The following is a 24041-nucleotide window of genomic DNA, read 5'->3' on the forward strand; positions in this document are numbered from 1 at the left end:
CTGTAAGAAAACACTTCTACACTGACAAGTCTTTTCAAATATCAGATGTATCATTAATTATAACACTCACATTGAAATCCGTGAAAGAGGGACCCAGACAGAGTCAAAAATAGAAAATTCAGAGCTGCTCACCTTCCTCAGGCCAAGACTGTGGATTACTAGAATAAAGATATGCTCCTTCTCCTCTGGTTAGAAAAGTGCCCAGGAAACATTCATCCCCCTTTAAAAAACAAATACAAAGAGCAGGTGATTTACAGCATAAACATTCACAGAATCAAAAGCCCTGCCCAAGTTTGTCTGTCTACAAAAGCTGCTAAGTCAGCCTCAGATATACCCAACTTCCTTCACGGTTTCCGGCACTGCTTGGCTCTTTGCCATGTTACTGGCATCCATGACTTGTGCTGAGAAAAAGAATGTTAAGGTCCTCTCTGAGTCTAGGCACCATGGTCTGCAATGCTTGCTCATGTTCCTGTGGATTTATATCCTCTGATAACACAGGCAGCTTCTCCTTGGCCTAAAGCCTTGACCTCTCAGCTCTATATGTCCAGGCCAATTTGAGATCTTCATGCATGTATGTATGTATGTATGTACTTCTATTTTTTGGCCGCACCATGCAGCATGGCAGGATCTTAGTTTCCTGGCCAGGGACTGCACCTGCGCCCCCTGCATTGGAAGCGCAGAGTCTTAACCACTGGACCACCAGGAAAGTCCCCTGAGATCTGTTTTTAAAAGTACTGGGAGATTCTGAAAAAACACCCAAAGGTTTAAATGGAAGAAAGAATCCCTCTAGTCTGTATGCCACACGTGGTTATTTCTAGAGCTCTACTGGGAAGGGGAAGCATACAAACAGGAATTAAGACAAGGACCTTTAGATGAGCAGTAAGATGAACTATTTTAAGTTGTTTTTATAAATTGTTTACATTCCTTTTTTTTTTTTTTTTTTAACTTTTTTATTTTTTTGGGGGTACGTTCCATTTTGATACGATGTTAACATTAAGAATAAGAAGGCGGCTTACCGTAAGAGATTGCTGGGTTTTCTCAGACAATTTTACTTCAATATCTTCCACCTGCGTCCAAAAGGAGTGCAGATTTTCAGTTCACTACTTCAAGGGCAAAACTCTGCTAGGCCTTCTCCAAGAGAGCAGTCCCTCCACCAAATCCAGTGTTCTCAGGCCCTGACGGCTGGCAGAGCTGGCTGCTGTGTACTAAGCTCAGAGCACCAGGCCATGATAGGCTCTCTTATTGGGACCTGAAGTCCAGCTAAATGAGCCTTCAGCTAATATGTGGAGAGGATCTGTTAGTCTCCACTTCCATTTCACTTCAGAGAAAACTATTTTTAGGAATGAAGGAAAGAGAACATATTAAAGTATTTTGAGTATGTTCTCATTTAAACATGTTCACATTAAAGGATGACTCCTGCTCTTCTCTATTCATATCAGAATTATAGAAACAGAATATAAACAGATTCTGAAATAGGCACTCAGACCATTACTAGACTCACACATTCTGTGTTCCAAAGCCACCAGAATTTCTGACCAAGTCCCACAGATGAAGATGGGACCTTTCCAAATGTAGAGACGTGGTTGTAAAAATTTGGCAGCAACTACTCTCACCAGAAGAGGGAGCACATGAACCACTTCTCACTTTCTGTGTGACCTTGGATAGGTTGGTCAATTTCTAAACCTCAGTCTCCTCATCTGTAAAATGAGGGTATTAATTTCTTCCTTTCACAATTTAACAGGAACCCAGATACTTTAGTTCCTTTCTTTTGGAACTTTTCCAAGATTATTAGGAAGTTAAAGAAACTAAATTCGTTTGTATAAAGAAAAAGAGCAGAGATAAAACTTCTATTCCTGAACAGTCGCTAGGTCAGGATCTGATATTCCACCAGGGACCCAATGAAGAGGCGCTTCCTTAAACGTTCCCCCCAGTTTCTCCACGTTTATGTCCACTTTCACCTGATGAATGACACTAACCAGCCAGGAGCAGAATCTGGGTATGGCAGCTGTCAGGATTATGAAGCTGGTTTCTGTGGTAACAGTGCCATCTGCAGGAAGACCACAGACATGCCGGTTACTGCCCACCACCAGAGCCCACCTTGTAGGCCCCAGACTGCTTCCCCTTCTCAGGAGTGAGGGCTCCTCTTATTAGTATACAAAGTCTGATGTCTTCGCAAAATGAAAACTTCCTCATCTGGGGACAGGGAGTCTAATGAGGGGATGGAGAAAGGCTTCCCCATGTGATTAACTCTATTCTTTTTACGACAAATAGAAATACACATTTAAATAAAAGAGTCCTTTTTACCTATACTTTTAATTTTCGTCAAGGTAGTACAGGTGTATATATTAAAAACCAAACAATACTCAGCCATAAAAAGGAATGAAATTGAGCTATATGTAATGAGGTGGATAGACCTAGAGACTGTCATACAGAGCGAAGTAAGCCAGATAGAGAAAAACAAATACCGTATGCTAACTCATATATATGGAATCTAAAAAAATGGTACTGATGAACCCAGTGACAGGGCAAGAATAAGGATGCAGATGCAGAGAATGGACTGGAGGACATGGGGTTGGAGGGGAGGGCGAAGGGGAAGCTAGGATGAAGTGAGAGAGTAGCATAGACATATATACACTACCAACTATAAAATATATAGCTAGTGGGAAGTTGCTGTATAACAAAGGGAGATCAACTTGATGGTGGGTGATGCCTTAGAGGGCCAGGACAGGGAGGGTGGGAGGGAGTCACGGGAGGGAGGGGATATGGGGATATACGTATAAATACAGCTGATTCACTTTGGTGTACCTCAAAAACTGGTACAAGAGTGTAAAGCAATTATATTACAATAAAGAGTTTAAAAAAAAACATTATCAAGCTCATCTTATGAGCACTGGATATTATCATTTTCTAGATTTTTTTGCTAACATAATGGATAAAAAAACAGATCTAATTATTATTTCAAATTGCTTTTTTCCTGACTACTACTAAAGCTGTACATATTCATATATATATACATACACATACAGTGAACCCTTGAACAATGTGGGGGTCAGGGGCACTGACCCTCTGCACAGTTGAAAATCCACATGTAACTTTATAGTCAGCCCTCTGTACCCATAGTTCCACATCCACGGATTCAACCAACCATGGAATGTGTATGTACTTATTGAAAAAAATCTGTGTATATGTGGACCTGTGTAGTTTAAACGTGTGTTCAGGGGTCAGTTGTGTGTGTGTGTGTGTGTGTGTGTGTATGTGTATAAACATTAAAAAATATATATTTAAAAAATTTTTTTGTTTTCCACTCTGGTAAACTGCCTGCTCATATTTTTTGTCCATTTATCATTGGGTAGCTTGTCTTCTTATCAATTTGTAAAAGTTCTTCATAAATTAAGATATATACCCTTTGTTTACTGTAAGTATTCTAATATTTTTACCAGTTTATTGCTGGTCTTTTGATTTAGTTTATGGTTTATTTTACCAAAAATATATATATATATACATATAAACAAGTTCAAGTTTTGCTTTCCAAAGACAACATACACTTACCCTTTTCTTTAACTAAGATCTGAGATGTCAAAAAGGACTCTGAGAAGACCACAGATCCTAAGCACCCCCTTCCTCCCAGCAAGTCAGGAATGTCATAGACGGTCATACAAGCCTGTATCAAATGAGAAAACAGAGTTAGACCAGTTAGTTGTCCGTCCTAAATGTACAGGCAAAGACCTGTAAGACAAAGCCCACAAAATACTAAGGCACATGGCAAAAGAATACTGGAGAATTTCAAAGGAAAACTCAAGTTATCATGAAATATATCTCAGACTGGGAGATGACTTCAGGATCACCCAGGCTTCCTGCTCCTTGGGCAGAGGCACACTTGGGCTAGAAGAATACCTTTATGTTTCTGTAAATTCCCTCAAACTGCTTATCGTCCCTAAAAGGCACTAGAACAGCCTTCCTTCTTAACTGTGACCACTGTCACATCCCAGTGTGTCCACACGCTCAACCGCTCCTTGTTTGGTTTGGACTCAAGTTCTGAACAAATATGGACAGGGGGATACATGTCTTCATGGATATTTCTGGGTACATGTAAAAACACGCAAATACTTTCAGTACCAAAAAATTAAGAGAAAGCTGTTATGGCCAAGCTTTTATGGCCAAGACAAATAAAAATAGAGGCTTCAGTAGGCCAGAAAAAAAACTGCAGCAACTCAGAGAAAGCTCCTGAATGGCTGGTAAGGCTATAATTTAGTTAAAAACTAGTGAAAATGGAATAATTCTGAAGCGAATCTAGCAGAGGAAATGCAGAAATTGGTACAAGCCAGTGGTAGAGTCTGAGATGACTGTGAAGATCTGGCGAGGGACATGGGGTAAGGTGCATGATGAGCCCTCCCAGTCGCTGCCCCTCCTGGCCTGACACTGCCGAATGGCCAGGTCAGAGCTCCTAAAGCCAGAACTCATTTTCACACCTTGTTGTCCTCGTATGGGACCCCTACTCTACCCTCAGGACAGAGACAAAAGACCTAGGCCTCTTGAAGGGATTGCTAGATTCTCAAATAAAAAAAAGATGGCAGAAGAGTTGAAAGGGGAAAAAAACCATAGATAAAGTCTTTAATCGTCCATGTTTGCATGATAAAGGAATGTACAAAAGTGACAGGTAGGCTTTATATTTTAGTTAACTTTCTGATTAGGCACGACAACTAGCAGGTTTATCTAAATTTGTTTCAAAGAATTTTGAGTATCTGAAGACAGAGAACCTTCCTGGGCTACATGGTTCCTCTTAAGTGACAATGATTAGGAGGAGGCAGAACTTCATCTCTGCCTGAAAGAGAGGACAGGATTTGGACAGAAAGGACCGACATCCTATCTTTTCTTTCCTCTTTGATTAGCTGCTGCTGAATGTGTACTTCACACAGTAGTATGATTCTACTGGACTCCTAATCACCTACTCCAGTGCAAAGCACCTTCCAGACCACTGAGAGTCTAAGAAGAGAAGTCAGGGCATCTAAAGTCCAGCAAGGAGACAAAGTATTATTACTTAGATATCAGAAAGCATTTCCCAGTGTCTTAATAATGTCATAAAAAAGTCTCAATTAGTTCTAAAAGAACATCAATACAAAATGCTGACAGAGACAAGGAGAAGGTACATTATAAAAACAGGAACTACTTACAACCTTAAAAAATTACCCACGTTGTACTACTCTCCATACAGAAGATGAGATAACACTACCGCCTGTCTACTGGTGATGGCAGTGGGCATGCGTTTGCACCAAGTCATCCACACCTGCCCACCCAGTTCCCTATGACCAAAAGCTCACTGAAATTAAGGTTCAGGCAGTAGCCACAGAATGGACTCAAGGTATAACTTGTATTCACACATACTACAACCAGAATCTTGGCTGGATGTCCACCATCCTCTTATGCATTGCTTGCCGATTTTCTTCGTATCAGGATGCACTGGGGTAAATAGAGGATTCAGATGTGGCTGGGAGCAACTGGTCTAGAAACCCTGGCTCCCCAAGACCATGCCAGCTCACCCCAGGGACCAGTATTTCTGCATCTCTAAACCCATTTCCCTGGCCCATCAGTTCTGCCCTCAGCACACAGGTAAGAAAATTCTGATCTGACTACCCCACTTCACAGGAGACTCAGGCCCCTGTTTTGTTTTGTTTTGTTTTAACATTGGTTTGTTTCTATTTTTCACAACTCCTGTTAAATAAGGGCATCAACACAGGCCCTGGAACGCAGAGAAGCCACTGAAAACTTGGTTTGTGTTGAGGTAGGCTTGTCCTCAGCTCCTATTTCCATGTGATCTCAGCCACTTAGAGGAAGCCTTCTTAACCTCAGGAAGAGGTGTTTACCAGCGTCCCCCCCGCCCCCAGCTAAGACTGTGCCCCCAAGGGGCACCCAGACATGGGAGTGTGAATGTGATAAGCCTGGTAGAGCTGCCTGGGCACCCTCAGAAAGCACAGGCTCACCACCACTGCAGCTGGAACAGTCCTGAAAGTAAACTAGTCTTCTCAGGTAAGGGGTGGGCTGCCTAAGACTCCCACCCACTCCTACCTCACCCCTTGTAGATGTCCTCTATAGGCCATTCCCTGCCGGCTGACCTGTAACAGCTCTGCTTACCGTCTTCACAAAGTACAGGCTATCTTCACCATCCAGCAGCACAATTCTAGAAGAGGAAATTGATGAGACAGACATGTATTAAATTTACAATGTTCTCTTTTTTTCAACTTGGAAGCAACTCACACACCCAGATCTCTCTCAGGGATTTTCAAACCACTGGGTTGCATGTATACAGAATTCCACTTGGAGGGAATTAGGTACACTCGCCACTGTACCCTAGTATTTCAGGGATGCATTCAGGGTAGAGGGTCACAGCTGAGCACAGCCACCTCCAAGCCCAGCCCTGGAGTGATGCCATTGCCGGGTGTGGAAGGGTGAAAAGGCCATCCATGCCAGCAGTTACAAGGTAGCCACTCTTCTTTTGCTCCTAAAACTTGCCGCAAATAAGGACATACCATAAACATATACTCACCTTCCCTGATTATTCACAGCATGTATATGAAAAGCCATCTTGGAGCTGTAGACCCAAAACAGAATAAAACAAAAGTCAGTCTGCTTTTGCGACCACTGTGTTGGCATCCTCCCCAGACACCTGCCACTGCAGTGCACCTGTGCTGGGCCCTCACAGCCACCAGTGAGGTGTGTGTTGTTCTCACCTGTCCTAGGGTACCATGCCATCAGCAAACGTAGGGCCACTGTCTGACTCCAGTCATGGCCCTGCCTCTGTGCAGATTCTCAGGGCTATCTGGACTCTTGGGCAGAGTAGGAGAGAACTATGTGACTACTGTCCTACTGTCCACAGCGGATTGAGAGTAAACCTCTACTTGCCCCAGGCCACTGGCCCACAGCCTTGACATATTCTCCTGATCCTCCTCCTCTTCACCACCTTTACAGTCAAGCCGCCATCCCTGCTCAGAGCCAGACTGCTACCCACAGTCAACTGCTGTGTAATAATGGGCATGGTCAGGGCTTCAGAACTGAGGAGTAACCAGAAAACCCTTTTGGCATCAACTCTCTTTGTAAGAGAAAATTTCTAAATCGAATTAAGTTTCATTTTTTGCCTTAACAAGTACTGGTCAGTCATATGCTAACTTCCCATGTTTCTCTTGGGAGAAGATTTGCTAATCAAATGTAGTTTGAGGGAAGTGACCATGTGGAGAGAAGAAAGTGGGGCTCTAGGGTGGAGGACTGGCCCTGGAAGACCCTCCTCCTATTGCCTGGGTATCCTCTCCTTGTTCTTTCTTCCAGCCAGGGTGGTACACCCCATGTGTAGGAGGCCGTGGGACTGAGAGGTGGCCTGCTCTAGAAAGGCAGAGTGGGCTAGGCAAGGCCCTGAGCATAAGAGGAATGGAATGGCCCTGTCAGCCATGCCAATGGTAACAGAGGGGAATCCAATGAGACAGCAGCTACCATTCACGTGCCCAATCACTCTACAGGGCAGGAAGATGATGAAAAAGATGCACAGAGAGCTCCCTATCTTGCCCAAGGTCACACAGCTGGAAAGCAAAGGAGCTCCCTTAAACTCATGTCTGCCAGGAACAGACGATGCAGGTCAGCACTCAGCCCTAAGGGACCAAATTTCCTCTAGCCCTTCCCTCTCATGGCCAGAGCTACAAGACTCAGAAGACCCACAAGAAAGGAAAAGAAACCTGAAGCAAGCCTAAAGCTTTGCAACAAAGAGTTTTGGCTCTTTCCTACACTCCTGGAGCTGCAGCAATAGAATTCTTCTTATTAGATCATTAACTAACTTAGCTTTCCAAATGTTGCTTCTCACTGCCCAGGGCTGCAGATGTAAGAAAATGTGGGGCATGGAGCTGAGGTACCACAGGGCACATCCCAGAAGAGTTCTTAAAGAAACTCTGATATTGATGTCTTTTGTCTCCTTCGCAAGAAAAGTACACCAAGTGGTCCTCATATGGGACAGAAGGCTGAGTGGAGTGGGTTCACGAAGGTTTAGCTATGGACAAAGACTACACAGAGATCCACTGTGATACACCAGGAGATGTGTAATGGCAAGACTGCCAGGAAGCCAAATTCCCAGACCTTCTAGACCCTGAGACATGGCCAGGCTCAGGGGTTTCCACCATCTGAGGCAGATGAGGCCCAGGGCAACTCTATTCTAAGCAGTGACCATCTTCCCGTGCCCAGGGCCCCTAACCCTAACAAACCTCACCACCCACGCCCCCAGCTTCATCTTTCTAACCTCCAAACCCAGCTCTGTCGCTTCTAGCACTGATCTGCCTCCCATTCCAGCCTCAGTCAGTGTGTCTGACTCTCAAACTGTTCCTCCATCCTTGGCTCTTTGGCCTCTCAACCCCAGATCATGAATGACTCTCCTTCATATATCTTATTGATTTACTGGAACATTTCTCAAAGGGGAGACAGAATATCAAATACAAAGGAGAAAAGGGTTTTTTAAAACACAAACATTAAAGAAAAGTTTTTGTAGACAATATCAGCTATTGCTTACCATAGGGCTGCCTTAAACTGCATCAGCTCAAAGGAATTTAACCCAGATCCCAGGGTCTGCTCAGCTACCTCCTTGGCCTGTAAAATCAGTTAACAAAACAGAGACAATTAGCTATCACAGCAGGAAAGACTACACTTAGCTGATAGGAAGGGCCCTTTTATACACATGGCCAGGAGAACACTGTGCCCATCCCCTCTAAGTGACTACTTTACATACATCAACAGATTAAAGTGAAAACATCTTGTTAGGGAAACAGGTGCCTGCTTTCTTCAGGCTGGGTTCACATGAAAACACTTCATTCAGGCAGGTGGGCACTGGAACCTGATCTGGTGACCTGTAACCAGCTGGGATGGTGCCATTGTGATGCCTCAAAAAGTGCTTTCTCCCCCCTTCCTCTGGCCCTGTGGGAGGGATCACTGCCTTCAGTGTTTCTGCCCAGATGCTAAGTGTATTAAAATAAATAAGTTATAAAAAATCAGTTAAAAAACAAAGCTGCAGAACTGATACTGAAGAATAGCCTATTGTTTTGCATAAGCTTTCAGCTAAAGGGCTGAGAAATCCCAAGTATTGGGGGATTCAAGTTCAGTGAGGAGGGGAGATGGCAAGGAGCTGGTGATTAGGCTACAGTCTCTTTGATATCTACAACACAACCTTTCCAATGTCAAATGGTTTGCTTCAGGAAAGGTCCTACTGGCAATGGGAGGCATCAAGCCAACTCTTCTCATCTGTTACTGGGTCAGATATAGAATCCAATTCAGCATGGCAGGCTAACCACAAAACAGCAAGGAGGTAAATGGTCAGAGAAAGAGAACACGTGCCTATCTAGGAAAGGCAAGTCAGATTTTCTTATCTTTAGTTAATTTTTTAAAACACAGAATTATAGGAAATCAAACTATGTAGGCCAAAACAAACTTCTCTAACTTTATTAAAATTCACAGTAGAATAATCTATATTTTCCTTTATTTTTTAACTTTTGAAAGCCTTTTAAAAAACTACCAAGTAAGACAATATACTACAGAATGCTTTTTCTTTAACAAGACATCTACAAAGAAGCGCTGATTAGCTGTCATTCATGACAACGGCAGGTCCCAGATATCACAAGCTCAGCACTCTAAAGGCATCTCTTTGGTGCCCAAGCTCACGCACAAAATTAAGTACTGTAAGGTGTCCAAAGGAAAGAAGCAGATAGATAAGAAGTTTCACATTAAAATACTACTAAGGAAAGTGAAATGCGGTATTTAAATTACCTTTGTTAGACTGGAAGTTTTAGCATAACATGCAATGGCAGCCAAAACAGCCTCAATAACAGCAGCATATACCTGTGACAAGAGCCTACTTTAAAAACAAAAAATAAAGGGTTAACTACAGCATCACAAGGTTTCATCAAAAGCTGCATGCACATAAATGATATTCTCTAAGAAACTGATTTTTTAAACAGAATGAGAAAAGTATAAAAACAGGACTTGATTTCTACACCTTTTAAAAGCTATGTGCCCCATTCCAATTTTTACTTTGCTCTTGTTAAACCATGATAAGAACCAGCTTTTCTTAATTCTGCTCAACAGACCAGCCCTCCCTGTTTGTGATCCAACAGAAGAAAACTATGTCGGCTCCACGACCCTCTACGAGGACCTGAAAGGTATCATGACACAGACTTGCTGCTTTTCCAGGAACCAACCACACCACACCTTCAAGTCGTCTCCTCCCCAGGCCTGCTAAGGGCTAGCTACTGGAACCTCAGGGTGGCAGCCCTCAGGAGGCAAACGAGAATATCCAATTGAGGAGATCAGCTCCACTTAAATGCCCTTTTTTTTTTTTTTTTTTTTTAAAATATTGAGGTATAGTTACTTTACAATCTTGCGTTAGTTTCTGCAGCACAGCGAAGTGAATCAGTTATATGTATGCATACATCCCCTCTTTTCTGGATTCCCTTCCCATTTAGGTCACCACAGAGCACTGAGTAGAGTTCCCTGCGCTATACAGCAGGTTCTCGTTAGTTATCTATTTTATACATATTAGTGTATATATGTCAATCCCAATCTCCCAGTTCATCCTACCCACTCTTTTTCCCGTTGGTGTCCATACGTTTGTTCTCTACGTCTGTGTCTCTTTTTCTGCCTTGCAAACAGGTTCATCTGCACCATTTTTCTAGATTCCACATGTATGTGTTAACATACGATATTTGTTTTTCTCTTTCTGACTTACTTCACTCTGTATGACAGTCTCTAAATGCAAATTAACAGCCGTGGACAACTTTCTAAATAGCTTACCTGATCTAGAGAATAATGATTTTGAGGGGAAGCATCCCCTGCCCCTGCCCAAGCTTGCTCTTCCTATCTGACTTCACACTTCCCAAAGTCATTATAAGAAGGGTTTTGTTTTGTTTTTTAATTAATTATTTTAAAGCTCTTTATTGGAATATAATTGCTTTACACTGTTGTGCCAGTTTTTGCTGTACAACAAAGTGAATCATCTGTATTTATATATATATCCCCATATCCCCTCCCTCCCGCGATTCCCTCCCACCCTCTCTATCCCCTCCCTCCAAGTCATCACCCACTAGCAAGTTGATCTCCCCGTTTTATGTAGCAGTTTCCCACTAGCTATCTGTTTTGCATTTGGCAGTGTATATATGTCAATACTACTCTCTCACTTCATCCCAGCTTCCCCTTTGCCTCCCACCCCGTGTCCTCAAGTCTGTTCTCTACAACTGCATCTCTATTCTTTCCCTGTCACTGGTTTCATCAGTACCATTTTTTTAGATTCCATATATATAAGTTAGCATACGGTATTTGTCTTTCTCTTTCTGGCTCACTTCGCTCTGTATGACAGACTCTAGGTCCATCCACCTCATTACATATAGCTCCATTTTATTCCTTTTTATGGCTGCATAATATTCCATTGTATTATAGGCAGGACATGGAAGCAACCTAAATGCCCATCAACAGATGAATGGATAAAGAAGGTTTGTTTTTGTTTTTTTTTTTTTGCCAGATGGGGAATGCCATGAAGATTCCTAGAAAATTCAAGTCTGGTTCCCTTTTGGGGAGGGTTTCTCAACCTCTGAATTGTGCGCCAGCTAATTCTTTGTTGAGAAGTCTGTCCTGTGTATTATAGAATGTTCAGAATCATCCCTGGCCTCTCAGTAGTACCCCCAATTGTGATGTCTCCAGACACGGCCAAACATCCCTGGCAGTGGAGGGCTGGGGAGGGACTGGTGGGAGTGATGCGCTAAAATTGCCCTTGGTTGAGACCCACTGCCTTAGGGGAAGGAGACGCAGGGTCTTATTAGGATAATTACAGAGAGAAGGAGCTCATCCATAAGGCCTCGAAAGGCAAGAGAGGTGTTTGGCAAGTAACTGCCTTATCTAAGAATATGTTTATTTTTAAGCCTGAGAATCCTGTAACAGGTAAAGGAAGGTAAAAGGAGTTCTGTAACAGGGAAGGGCAAATTCTGACTCCATGTTGGTTCTGTTTCTTTTACTTTAACCTTTGCTTTCTGTTGCTTTTGTTATTATTATAATCACTGTCTAAGCTGTAAGCACACATAATGGCCTGGCACAGGGAACGCTGTCCCTCTGCCTGACTGTTAAACTAAAAGGCCTTTCTTCAGCTCAGACATTCTGACCCTGCCCACCTGCGAATGGCTGCAGAAAAAAAGAAATTAACACATCCCCTCCCCAACGCGGCCAAGCTAGGAGATATTTTGCAAGACAAATGGCCTTTTTACTTTACTTCCTCACCGCATCTCCCTCTCTAATTCTATAAAAGAAACTAGCACCCAGACCTTCATAAGATGGTTTTTTGGGTACACTAGTCTGCCATCTTCTCATTCTGCTGGCTTTCTGAATAAAGTCCCTATTCCTTGTCTCAACACCTGGTCTCCTGATTTACTGGCCTGTCGTGCGGCAAGAAGAGCCTTGGACTTCGATAGCAGAAAGAACACAGAAATGATCTGGTCTAATACTCTCATCTTACAGAAGAAACAAGTAGGGCCTTTAGAGGAACTCAGGTCTGCTTTCAGCCTGGTGCTTTTTCATTGTGCCACATCACACTGCCAATTCCTTCAATTTCCTCCTTGGCCACACCACACCTCTGCATTGCAGGTAAGAGATATGAGTTGAGTAGAACACATAACAAAATGACAGCTCCAAGGTTCAATATAACCTAAAGATTGTTGACCAGGCCACAGCAGAGGGGTACATCCTGGTAGGAAGGTGCCTGACAAGGACACTGCCAAAGAGCTTGGCCACTTCCAGGTATGACAAGATTCCTCCACATCTCGACACTAAGAGTGAAGCTTTATAAAAGCCAAAGACATATAAAGATACCCTTCCTCCCTCCCTCACCCAGCTTAATTCAAACATCACACAATACCAACATTGGTCAGGTCAACCCCCTGCTTGGCTTTCTCCTATATAGACCCTCAGACTAAAGTTGAATACAAAACTACCTGGCTTCTGACTCATAACAAGGCCTGGACGGGAGGCTTGAGACCCATGATTAGGGAAGGGCCTACTCTATGCCTGAATGGCGCTGCTGTTGCCTTCACTAAGACTCCATTAGGCCACCAGTTCCACCAGCCCTGTGACTTAACAAGTCATGTGATGTGGGCCCAAGCACCTCTCAATACCAGTTCCTGAAGTAAAGCACCAATGGATTTGTTTTAGGCAAAATGTCTAAGGGTCTAGAATGAGGATCCAGGGCAATGGCTAAGCACAGCTGGCATGGAAACACAAGCAGGTACAAAGCAAGACTATACATATCCAACAACATAGGAGGATGTGGTTGACTTGATGCTGAAGTAAAAAAAACCCACAAAGAAAACTGTATACACACTATAATCACAGCTACACAAAATCTACCTGTATAACTAAAAAAACAACAACACAAAGATACACCTTAAGATACTAATGGGTGGTGTCAAACAAGAGGAATTATGGCAATCATTTTTTCCCTTTATTTTTCAAATTTTCAAGTGTGATTATATAACTTTATATTTTTCCAACAGGGCCTTATGGGTCCTACCTCAGAGATTCTGAGTCAGTAGTTCTGAGAACTACTATAGCCTGGGAAATGTATCTTTTTAAAAAGATCCTTAAATGATTCTCTGTGGCCTGTCACTGTTAGCCATTGGGAAGCACAGACCTAACTAGTTCATGCTAGGATATTTAATTAGGTAATAAGAGAACTCTATTACAGTCAAAATTCTGAAGGAAAATCCCTTTATGGAATTCAGAAATTCCTGCATTATTATGGACTGATTACATCCTCCCCGAATTCATATGGAAGCCCTAACCCCCAATGTGATTATATTTGGAGATAGGGCTGGGCCTTTAAAAGGTAATAAAGTTAAAGAGGTCATAAGGGTGGGGCCCTAATCCAATAGGATTGGTGTCCTTATAAGAGGAAAAGACACCAGGGACTTCTCTGGTGGTCCAGTTGTTAAGAATCTGTCTTGCAATGCAGGGGACATGGGTTCAATCCCTGGTCAGGGAAGTAAGATCCCACATCTGTGGGGCAACTAAGCTCGTGCCACAACTAGAGAGCCCTCGTGCTGCAACTACAGAGCCCACACACTCTGGAACCCATGCGCCGCAACTAGAGAAGCCCACGCACTGCAATGAAAAGCCTGCGTGCCTCAACGAAAGATCCTGTGTGCTGCAACTAAGACCCGATGCAACTAAAAAATAAATAAATATTAAAAAAAAAAAAGGGAAGAGACAGCAGAGATCTTTTTTTCTCTCCATGTGAGCACAGAGGAAAAGCTATGTGAGGACACACTGAGAAGATGGTGGTCTGCAACTCAAGGAGAGAAGCCTTACCAGAAATCAACTCTGCTGGTACCTAGATCTTGGACTTCTAGCCCCCAGAATTGTGAGAAAATAAATCCTGTTGTTTAAACCACCCAGTCTGTGGTATTTTGTTAATGGTAGCCCAAGCAGACTACTACAAGCATTAATAAGTTTACTTCCTGTCTTTGGTTACCTGCTATACTGGGGGCAGGGGGTAGTCAACATTAGGAACTTTCTAGAGTTGCATGGCCTGGGTTGAGATCCTAGCTCTGTTCCATAAGCCTGAGTGTTAAATTCAGAGGAAACACCTCCTAAATCAGATGTGGTTTCACACAGATTCGACCAAGGGGTTTTGGGATGTTTTATTTTTTGGAAAACCCCTAATACAAAATGCTCTATACAGAAAATATATTAAGAAGTGTTAGGGAATATGGGGATATGTGTATAAAAACAGATGATTGAACTTGGTGTACCCCCAAAAAATAATAAAAAAAAAAAAAAAAGAAAAAAAGAAAAAAAAAAAAAAGAATAGCTAAGACAATTTTGAAAAAAAAAAAAAGAAGTGTTATGCCATTTAAATGCATGGGTGTGCAGGTAGGAAGTCTCTCAGTTCTGGAGAGGACCAGACAGCAAACCTGGCAGAGCCTCTAGCCGAGACTTCAAGATGAGACGGGCTGGGACATCTTGGAAGACTACGCAGCTCTGTTCACCATTTTTTAAAAAAATTATTTATTTAATTTATTTGGCTGCATTGGGTCTTGGTTGTGGCATGTGGGATCTTCGTTGCGGCATGTGGGATCTTCGTTGAGACATGTGGGATATTTCATCGTGGTGCACAGGCTCAGAAGTTGCGGCACCAGCTTAGTGGTCCTGCGGCATGTGGGATCTTAGTTCCCCGACCAGGGATTGAAACCATGTCCCCTTCATTGGAAGATGGATTCTTAACCACTGGACCACCAGGGAAATACCTCTGCTCACCTCTTAAACCAAATGTCCTACCCAATGCTCAAAAGGAGGCAGATGGGACAGTCTCAACTTCTGAGTAACTCAACTGTGAGAAAGAAAAAATGTAATAGGAATGCAGACTTACATTTGTTCAGTTTTCTTGGACAGCTTGTTGTCATCTCCTATGAAAGAGGACCACGTATTAAGAATGTGACAAGATTACAGGAGATGCAAACACTTCACAAGGAGGCTAGAATTTCTTAATTTCAAGATGTCAAGAACTACATTTTTTTTCTTTTGAGTTAAATACTGTACAAGCACAAACAACAGTGAAGCCTAGCTTCTGCCAGTATCCTCCTAGACCATCATCCCTGACACTGACCTTGACAACCCACTCAGCATCACCACTAAACACCAGAGAAGACACGTGGAATCTTTGGTTCTGGAATGTTTTTGCCTTTATTTTTAACTTTTTCAATTAGGAGGTATAAGCAAGCAGGCTCAGTTCTGCCTCTTTTTTTCCATCTCCTTAATTATCCAATCCAAGTCATGCTTCTTTCAGAGTTTTCTGGCTTACGTAACAATGCTCAGGAGAAAACCTGGTTTCTGATGTACTCTCCTGGGATCCTCATTCATTCAAGAGGTTCTCCATGTGTCCTTGGACGTCTGTAGCTTCTGGTTACCCCAGCAAGAAGGACAGCCTCAGTCAGCCTAGCCTTTCTGGATGCCTCCTTAGCATGGAGCACTTGCTCCTGTCAATGTTCCCAGCTTATGGGTACCCTTTTACCATAGTTCTTCATCACTTTCCTCACATGAACAGGCACCTGGCTGAGTCATCCGAACTCTCATTGCAGCCCCTATCTCCTCCTACTATCTCCAAATACAGCTGACTCATCTTTGCCTTCCCTCTGATACCAAGCACATGGTCTTACACATGATTGGACCTAACATATATTGAGCTGATAATTATTCCTCCTGAAATACACTCTGTGGGAAACGTGTTAGGCACATCAACTCCCCATTTGGAATCAGAGAGGGAATAAGAGGCTACAAAATGAGTTTCTAAGGAAAGTAGTAAATCCCCAGTCCACTTCTAGTTCATGGGAGAAACTTTTCATTGGTAAGTTGATGAGATGACAACTTACATGGACTTACCCAAGTAAGGAACATGAGTAGCTCCAAAAAAGTATGTTCTTGAACAAGCAAGGGGTCCCTTTGGTGAAACACACTGGACTACCTGGGTGTCAGAAAAAAAGAAGTGAAAAAGGAGCAGGGACTTAAGTGTGTACTGTTAGAGAAACAAAAAGTGTATAGTTAATGGAAATCCCATTATTTTATCAACAGCTTATTTATTATTTTTTAAATGCAGAGGGAAAAAGGTCACCTTTAACTGTTATTTTTCCAAAGGTATCTTGTATGTGTTTTTAACTTTGGCTACATTCTGAGGCTGCTGCTGGGTCAGCCCAAGACGCTAAAGAATTAACAACTTAGAAGGAAAAGAAGACGAAATGTGCTTGGGTTTTGACTATCATTAATATTTAGTCCAGAACTTTCACAGTGAGGACCTTGGTTGGCATGATATGCAGATGTGGGAAGGCAGCTACAAATTCAGGAAAAGAGGTGATATCCAGGTCCCCATCTTCATTTGTATTTCATCTCTGTACACAGGCCTTCCATAAGAGAAAATAAGTTCTCTAGATTATTTTTATTTTTCTTTTCTTATTCTTTTTTCTTCTAAATTTTTAAATTCTTATTTTTCTTCCCTGCTCAGTTGTTCATTTGTATAGATGGAAATGGATGTCCTTGTATCTTTTGAAAATCCAACAATCTCATCAGGGTTCCTAGGATAGTAGGTACAAAAGGCAAAAATGCTACCACAAGAACTAAAGGAAAGGAAATTAGCACTGTATCTTAAAAACAGCTAAATATGACACAACTCTTCATTCCTTCTATTTTACTCCATTGTTTAAGGAAGTCACAAGAGAATACATGGGATTTTTTGTAATCCAAGTTATAGATTTGAAATAAAGATTTAATTCTGACTAATCTAAAATATACCATAGTGAACATGACCAGCACTGCCATGATCCTAAATGAAAAATCATGTACCTAATTCTAGTTGTTGGTTAATAGGCTTATTTCCTCAAAACATGTTCCTTGGATTTCCAAATTTTCCCTAACTAAAGGTTGTCATGTGTTTCATTTATTTATTTATTTAATTGGCTGCATTGGGTCTTCGTTGTTGCATGCCGGCTTTCTCTAGTGTGTGGGCTTCTCGTTGCAGTGGCTTCTCTTGTTGTGGAGCACAGGCTCTAGGTGCATGGGCTTCAGTAGTTGCAGTGTGTGGGCTTCAGTAATTGTGGCTCGTGGGCTCTGGAGTGCAGGCTCAGTAGTTGTGGCACCCATGCTTAATTGCTCTGCGGCATGTGGGATCTTCCCGGACCAGCGCTGGAACCCGTGTCCCCTGCACTGGCAGGCAGATTCTTAACCACTGCACTACCAGGGAAGTCCTCTCCCTTTAGTCACTCTCTTAGGGTAGGTCTGCTGGCAACAAATTCTCTTAGTTTTCCTTCATCTGAGCATGTCTTGATTACCCCTTCACTACTGAAGGAGATTTTTGCTGGATATAGATTTCTAGGTAATAGTTCTCTTTTAGCACTTGAAATGTAACAGTCAAGACATAACAAACCTAGGCTTGGAATGACTGTATTTTCAAGTTAATTTAAAATTCTTATTCTACCCTTGATACTACCTGATAACTGAACATTTGCTTAGTGAAAGTATTTTTTTAAACTTTTCCCTTCAAATATTTAAAAATTAAATACGATACACTCAAATCATACCTACTACTTATATAAAAATACAGTCAGTTCTTAAAAAATATTTATCTGTTTGCACCAGGTCTTAGTTGCGGCTCACAGGCTCCTTAGTTGTGGCAGATGAACTCTTAGTTGCAGCATGCATGTGGGATCTAGTTCCCAGAACAGGGATCAAACCCAGGCCCCCTGCATTGGGAGCAGAGTATTAACCACTGTGCCACCAGGGAAGTCCCCACAGTCAGTTTTTAATCACTTTTCACACCAAAACAACTTCAAGTTCAAGGTTAAATCAATACAATAATTGCAAAGGTTCTATTTATCCAGCTCCCCTCCTCCCTATTTGATAATAAAACCAATTAAGCACCAGGCAGTCAAGCCACTCACCATGTGTTTGGCAAAGCTCCCACTGGGACCAGTGTTGCGTACCAGGTGCCCTTCAGAAGGGAAGTTAAAGTTGCCAGCATTCAGGTTTTCTCGTGTGGAATGATTACCAAAGAGAACGAATGGCTGCCTATTAGGGCTAGAGTGGCAAATCAAAAACATGTGATTAGTGAAGAGATTCCTGGCTGGGAATGAGTGGGTTCTTGGGCTTCTCCGAGTGTCATCCTGCAGTTTGAGCAAAGTGATTAGTACAGTCCACCTAATGCTCCCTGCTGGCTGGGAAGAGATGCCAGATTACCTTTGACTCCTCCTACTGACCCATAGGGATCAGTCATTTAGGGACACAACTAAACCCAAGCCACGTTTGTATTTTCAGCTTGTCCTGCTGCTTAAGGAGAAAGTTCTGTAAGTATGCTGTCCATGATGCAAAGATGGAGCAAAATCCCAGTTTTATACAATAGCATTTTGATAGAAATATACGTTTTCAAGAATGAGAGCAGTTGTGATACTCACACTGTAGACAGACAATAGAGCTATTAACCATTCCCGAGTAGCTTTTAGGAGGGAAGGAGGAAAGTAGGGTTGTAAATGTTCTTACCACCACACCTACCTGTCCCTGCACCCATCCCCCTCTTCCCTCTTTCCTCTTGGCTGCAATGCTTCCTCGCAGTTTCCCTACTTTCCACTCTGCCCTCCTATAATCCATTCTCCACATTGCAGAGAGGACAATCTTTTAAATATGCAAAGCCTCTGTTTTCAGGAGAAGGGCTGAAATCTTTCACATGGCCAACAAGGACTTACACGGTCTGGCCTGGCCAACTTTTAGCTCCATGTAAGGCCACTCTCTCCCAACTTCCACACTCCAGCCAAACCCATCTTCTGTTATGTTCCTTAACATATACTTCTTTTAAGTTCCTTATGTTCTCATCTCAGGACCACTGCTCTTCTCCCTTAATTATCTTTATTCACATCTCCCCCCAGAGGTCAACTCTCCAGTGTGGTCTTCACAGTACCATGTTATTTTCTCCTTCAAGACATCAATCAGAGTCTGCAATTACATATTTCTTTATGAGGTTGCTTGATTAATGTCTTATTTCTCCACCACACTATACCATCCATGAGGGCAGAGATTGTGTCTGGTTTATTTTTTAATCATATATCTCTTGCTTAGTATGTCACACCTTCCCAACAAATAGTCAATGACTAAAAGGTATTTTAAAGATAGTTTCTGCTATGGATTGAATGTTGTGTCCTCCCAAAATTCAACATGTTAAAATCCTAACCCCCAAAGTGATAGTATTAGGAGGAGAGATTTGGGGAGGTGATGCAGTCATAAGGATAGAGTCTTCATGAATAGGATTATAAGAGACTCATAAAAGAGGTTCCAGAGAGATCCCCTTTGCCCCTCCTGCCATGTGAGGTTAGAGTGAAATAACAGCCATCTATGAGAAAGTGGGCCCTCACCAGACACCAAATCTGCCAGTGCCATGATCTTGGACTTCCCAGTCTCCAGAACTATAATGGAGAAATAAACGTTTGCTGTTTATAAGCTACTCAATGACAATATTTTTGTCACAGCAGCTAAAACAGACTAAGACAGCTTTCTTTATCCCATACCCTTCCCTTAAATTGCCCTTAGAGTCTGTCATGTGCATTTCTTTTCATTGTTCTTAAAAATACTTCCTTAAGCTTCAGGCAAACTGGGGCTCTGAAAAGTAAACATGACTCTGATACTATTCTGATGCTTAATTCAAGCTAAGTGATGACTAAAGATGACTCTGAGTCTCAGCCAGGGTAGTCTGTCTCATTACCAGATTGCACTGGAAGTGGAGAAGAAAAGAAAGGAAAGATTTACTCTCATTTATTCATCAGAGGAACTACCACCTGCTGGGCCCTGTGATTCTTGTGGCAAGAGAGGTGCTAAAGGAAACACTTCAAGAAAACAAATGCAGCAACCCTCATTGCTCCCATGTCTTCCTGGCACTGGACCTTTATACACGATCCCTTTTACTCCCCACAAGCCACTGTTGATTCCTGCCCAGCACTTGGACACTCTGCTTCCTTTAGCTTTGCTGTGTTAAAGATGGAATAAAAAATTCCTTAATTCAGATTTTAGCAAGTTACAATGTTTTAAAAGCCAGTTTAATATAAAACTTTTTTTTTTAACTAATGAATGAGATATTCACGGTGTTAGTTCTCTTTCTTTCCTTCTTTCTTTCTTTCTCGGTTGCATTGGGTCTTTGTTGCTGTGCATGGGCTTTCTTCTCTACTTGTGGTGAGCGGGGACTTCTCTTGTTGCAGAGCATGGGCTCTAGGTGCACAGGCTTCAGTAGTTGCAGCATGTGGGCTCAGTAGCTGTGGCACACAGGCTTAGCTGCTCTGCGGCATGTGGGATCTCCCTGGACCAGGAATTGAACCTGTGTCCCCTGCATCAGCAGGCAGATTCTCAACTAACCATTGAACCACCAGCGAAGTCCCTAAAACTGTTTTTAATACAAAAATAAAAGCAGTGAAACAGACAATTTTATAGAGTATGGATTTCTTACTCTGTGATGACTAAAGTCAACCTATATTTTCCTGACTCCAGCTTCTTAGATTCTCCATTTCCACCCCCTTGTCAACCCCATTTCTTCTGTTACCATTCAACTTTCTTTCCCAAGAATCTTACCTATTTTCAGTTATATGACTGGAGATCATTCCATGACTAAAGTAACTTCTGAATGGCTAAAAAAGAAGCCAACATTATACACATTAAGGATCATAATTTTATGAAACAATCACAAACCCCTCATATATGCATGCATGTGTGTATATAGTGTGTGTGTGAGAGAGAGAGAGAAAGAGAAAAAGGGAGAGATGTATGTTTGTAGATTGTTATAAGAACACAGGAGGACATATATGGTGGATAACTATAAATTTTGGGGATAGAAAGCAAACAAACAAAAATTAGCAAAGAAAAAAAGACAAAAGGCTGCAAAAGAAAAAGAAAAGGGAAGAAAAGAAATTCTTGTCAAATTTTACAGTTTTTAACTACTGAAAGGAAATTGGGAACACATGAAAAGATGCTCAACATCACTCATCATCAGAGAAATGCAAGTCAAAGCCACAATGAGGTATCACCTCACACCAATCAGAATGGCCATCATCACAAAGTCTGGAAACAACAAATGTTGGAGAGGGTGTGGAGAAAAGGGAACTCTCCTGCACTGTTGGTGGGACTGTAAGTTGGTACAGCCACTATGGAAAACAATTTGGAGGTTCCTTAAAAAACTACAAATAGAACTACCATATGATCCAGTCATCCCACTCCTGGGCATATACCCAAAGAAAACCATAATCCCAAAAGAAACTTGTACCATAATGTTTATTGCAGCACTCTTTACAATAGCCAGGACATGGAAGCAACCTAAATGCCCATCAACAAATGAATGGATACAGAAGATGTGGCATATATATACAATGGAATATTACTCAGCTATAAAAAGGGATGAGATGGAGCTATATGTAATGAGGTGGATAGAACTACAATCTGTCATACAGAGTGAAGTAAGTCAGAAAGAGAAAGACAAATATTGTATGCTAACTCACATATACGGAATATAAAAATGGTACTGCTGAACTCAGTGACAAGAACAGGGAAGCAGATACAGAGAATGGACTGGAGAACTCGAGGTATGGGAGGGGGCGGGGGGTGAAGGGGAAACTGAGAAGAAGCGGGAGAGTAGTACAGACATATATATACTACCACCTGTAAAATAGTCAGTGGGAAGTTGTTGTATAACAAAGGGAGTCCAACTCGAGGATGGAAGATGCCTTAGAGGACTGGGGCAGGGAGGGTGGGGGGGAATCGAGGGGGGGGCGTCAAGGAAGGGAGGGAATATGGGGATATGTGTAAAAAAAACAATTGATTGAACCTGGTGTACCCCCCAAAAAAAAAAAAAAAAAAAAAAAAAAAAAAAAAAAAAAAAAAAAAAAAAAAAGAAAGGAAATTGGACAAATCACCATCTGTGTTCTAAGTTACTAACCATGTAGGAATTTTTTTATTCTATTAAAATTTTTTTCTACATTTCCAATAATTAGAATTACGTTAATTCTACACATTAGTATATTAATTCTAATATACTAATTCAAAATCAGTAATGAGGAAGAATCCAAGGGACTCAGAATTACTGACAGACATTTCCCAGGCAACCACAGAAGTACTTCCCAGCTTTGGTGAGCACAGTGCTAAGCTAAACACTAATCAAACATTGATACGCAGGGTCTACGTCAAGAGTTCAAAACTTCAAAAGGCAATTTTAGTCCCCTTAAATAATACTGATTTTCTTCCCCTGATTAAATAAGTAATATATGCTTATTTTAGAATACAATAAAAACCATCTACAATCTCTAAGAACTATGAACATTCTGGTACATTTTCTTCAAAATCTTTTTTTCTATGGTAATATTCATAGAATATATATAGATTGTACAAAGGTTACTAAATAGTCCTTTATTCTTGGAAATTTATACTGCTACTAACTCTCATATCATGAATAATACTGTAATGAACAGCTTTTCATAAATTTTATTTACAGCTCTGATTATTCCTTAAGGCAAATCTGGAAATGAAATTATAGGGTAAAAAAGCAAGACTATATTGCCAAATTGTTTTTCAAAAAAGTTTGATCAATGTACACTTCCACTCACAATATATGAGTGTGCCTATCTCAGGGTAAGCACTGTACACTAAATGTCTTTTAAAAATATATTTGTCAAGTTGACAAATGAAAAATGGTACCTCGTTTTATTTTACACACTTTGCTTTTTAATGAAGTAGAATATTTCAGATATGTTCGATGGTCATTTGGACGTCCCTTTGGTAATTAACTGTTTATTTACAGCCTCTGTATATTTATCAACTGGAGTTTCAGAGTTTGTCTTACTGATTTGTAAGAACTCTTTATATATTAAAGTAATAATAGCTAAAGTTTATTGAGGGTTTACCATGTGAACTGTGATAGGCATTTAAATGTATTATCTCAGTTGACCCTTGGACAACACAGGTTTGAACTGCACAGGTCCACTCATATGTGGATCTTTTAAAACACTAAATACCACAGTAATATATGACCTGCAGTTGGTTGAATCTGTGGACGTGGAACTGTGGATGCCAAGGAACCGGAATGGCTGCGTATAAGGAGGGGTCACATATACAAACGGCTGACTATAAGCTAAATGCAGACTGTCGACTGTATGGAGGGTCTGGGCCCCTAACCCCATTGCTGTTCAAGGGTCAACTGTAATCCTACTAATAACCTATGCAGTTCATTCTATCCTGAACCTCTCTCTACAGATAAGCTGGCTAATTTAATTAACTTGTCCCAGGTCACAGAGCTAGTGAGCTGCATAGTCAGGATTCTAACCAGATGTGGGGAAAAAAGATAAAATTAGATCCAAAGCTCACATCATACACACAAAAAATCCCAAGTGAATTAGGAATCTAAACTAAAAAAATTAAACCATACAAGTACTAAAAGGGTAAATTCCTCTTTAACCTTACATTTACAAGCCTTTTTGTAT

The 24041-nt window shown here is 41.5% G+C and overlaps 1 protein-coding gene across 6 annotated transcripts in view; it reads right to left on the reverse strand.

The window, feature by feature from the left end:
• The window catches only part of DNAAF9 (dynein axonemal assembly factor 9), a 139729-nt gene that overhangs the window by 57045 nt on the left and 58643 nt on the right, over nt 1-24041 (reverse strand). For 4 of the 6 annotated variants that reach the window (XM_057701121.1, XM_057701123.1, XM_057701118.1 and 1 more), the window contains 12 exons: nt 21148-21203; nt 18483-18618; nt 16435-16516; nt 15425-15461; nt 9787-9874; nt 8540-8616; nt 6542-6586; nt 6130-6175; nt 3550-3661; nt 1959-2047; nt 1017-1067; nt 133-220 (listed from right to left, as the gene is read on the reverse strand). In XM_057701121.1, coding sequence (XP_057557104.1) covers nt 133-220; nt 1017-1067; nt 1959-2047; nt 3550-3661; nt 6130-6175; nt 6542-6586; nt 8540-8616; nt 9787-9874; nt 15425-15461; nt 16435-16516; nt 18483-18618; nt 21148-21203 — 907 coding nt within the window. The remainder of the gene's footprint in view (nt 1-132; nt 221-1016; nt 1068-1958; nt 2048-3549; nt 3662-6129; nt 6176-6541; nt 6587-8539; nt 8617-9786; nt 9875-15424; nt 15462-16434; nt 16517-18482; nt 18619-21147; nt 21204-24041) is intronic. The other 2 variants (XM_057701122.1, XM_057701120.1) reach the window with 1 other exon arrangement.

This window comes from Hippopotamus amphibius, chromosome 12 (assembly GCF_030028045.1).
Source record: "Hippopotamus amphibius kiboko isolate mHipAmp2 chromosome 12, mHipAmp2.hap2, whole genome shotgun sequence".
In the NCBI taxonomy this organism is placed as follows: Eukaryota; Metazoa; Chordata; class Mammalia; order Artiodactyla; family Hippopotamidae; genus Hippopotamus; species Hippopotamus amphibius.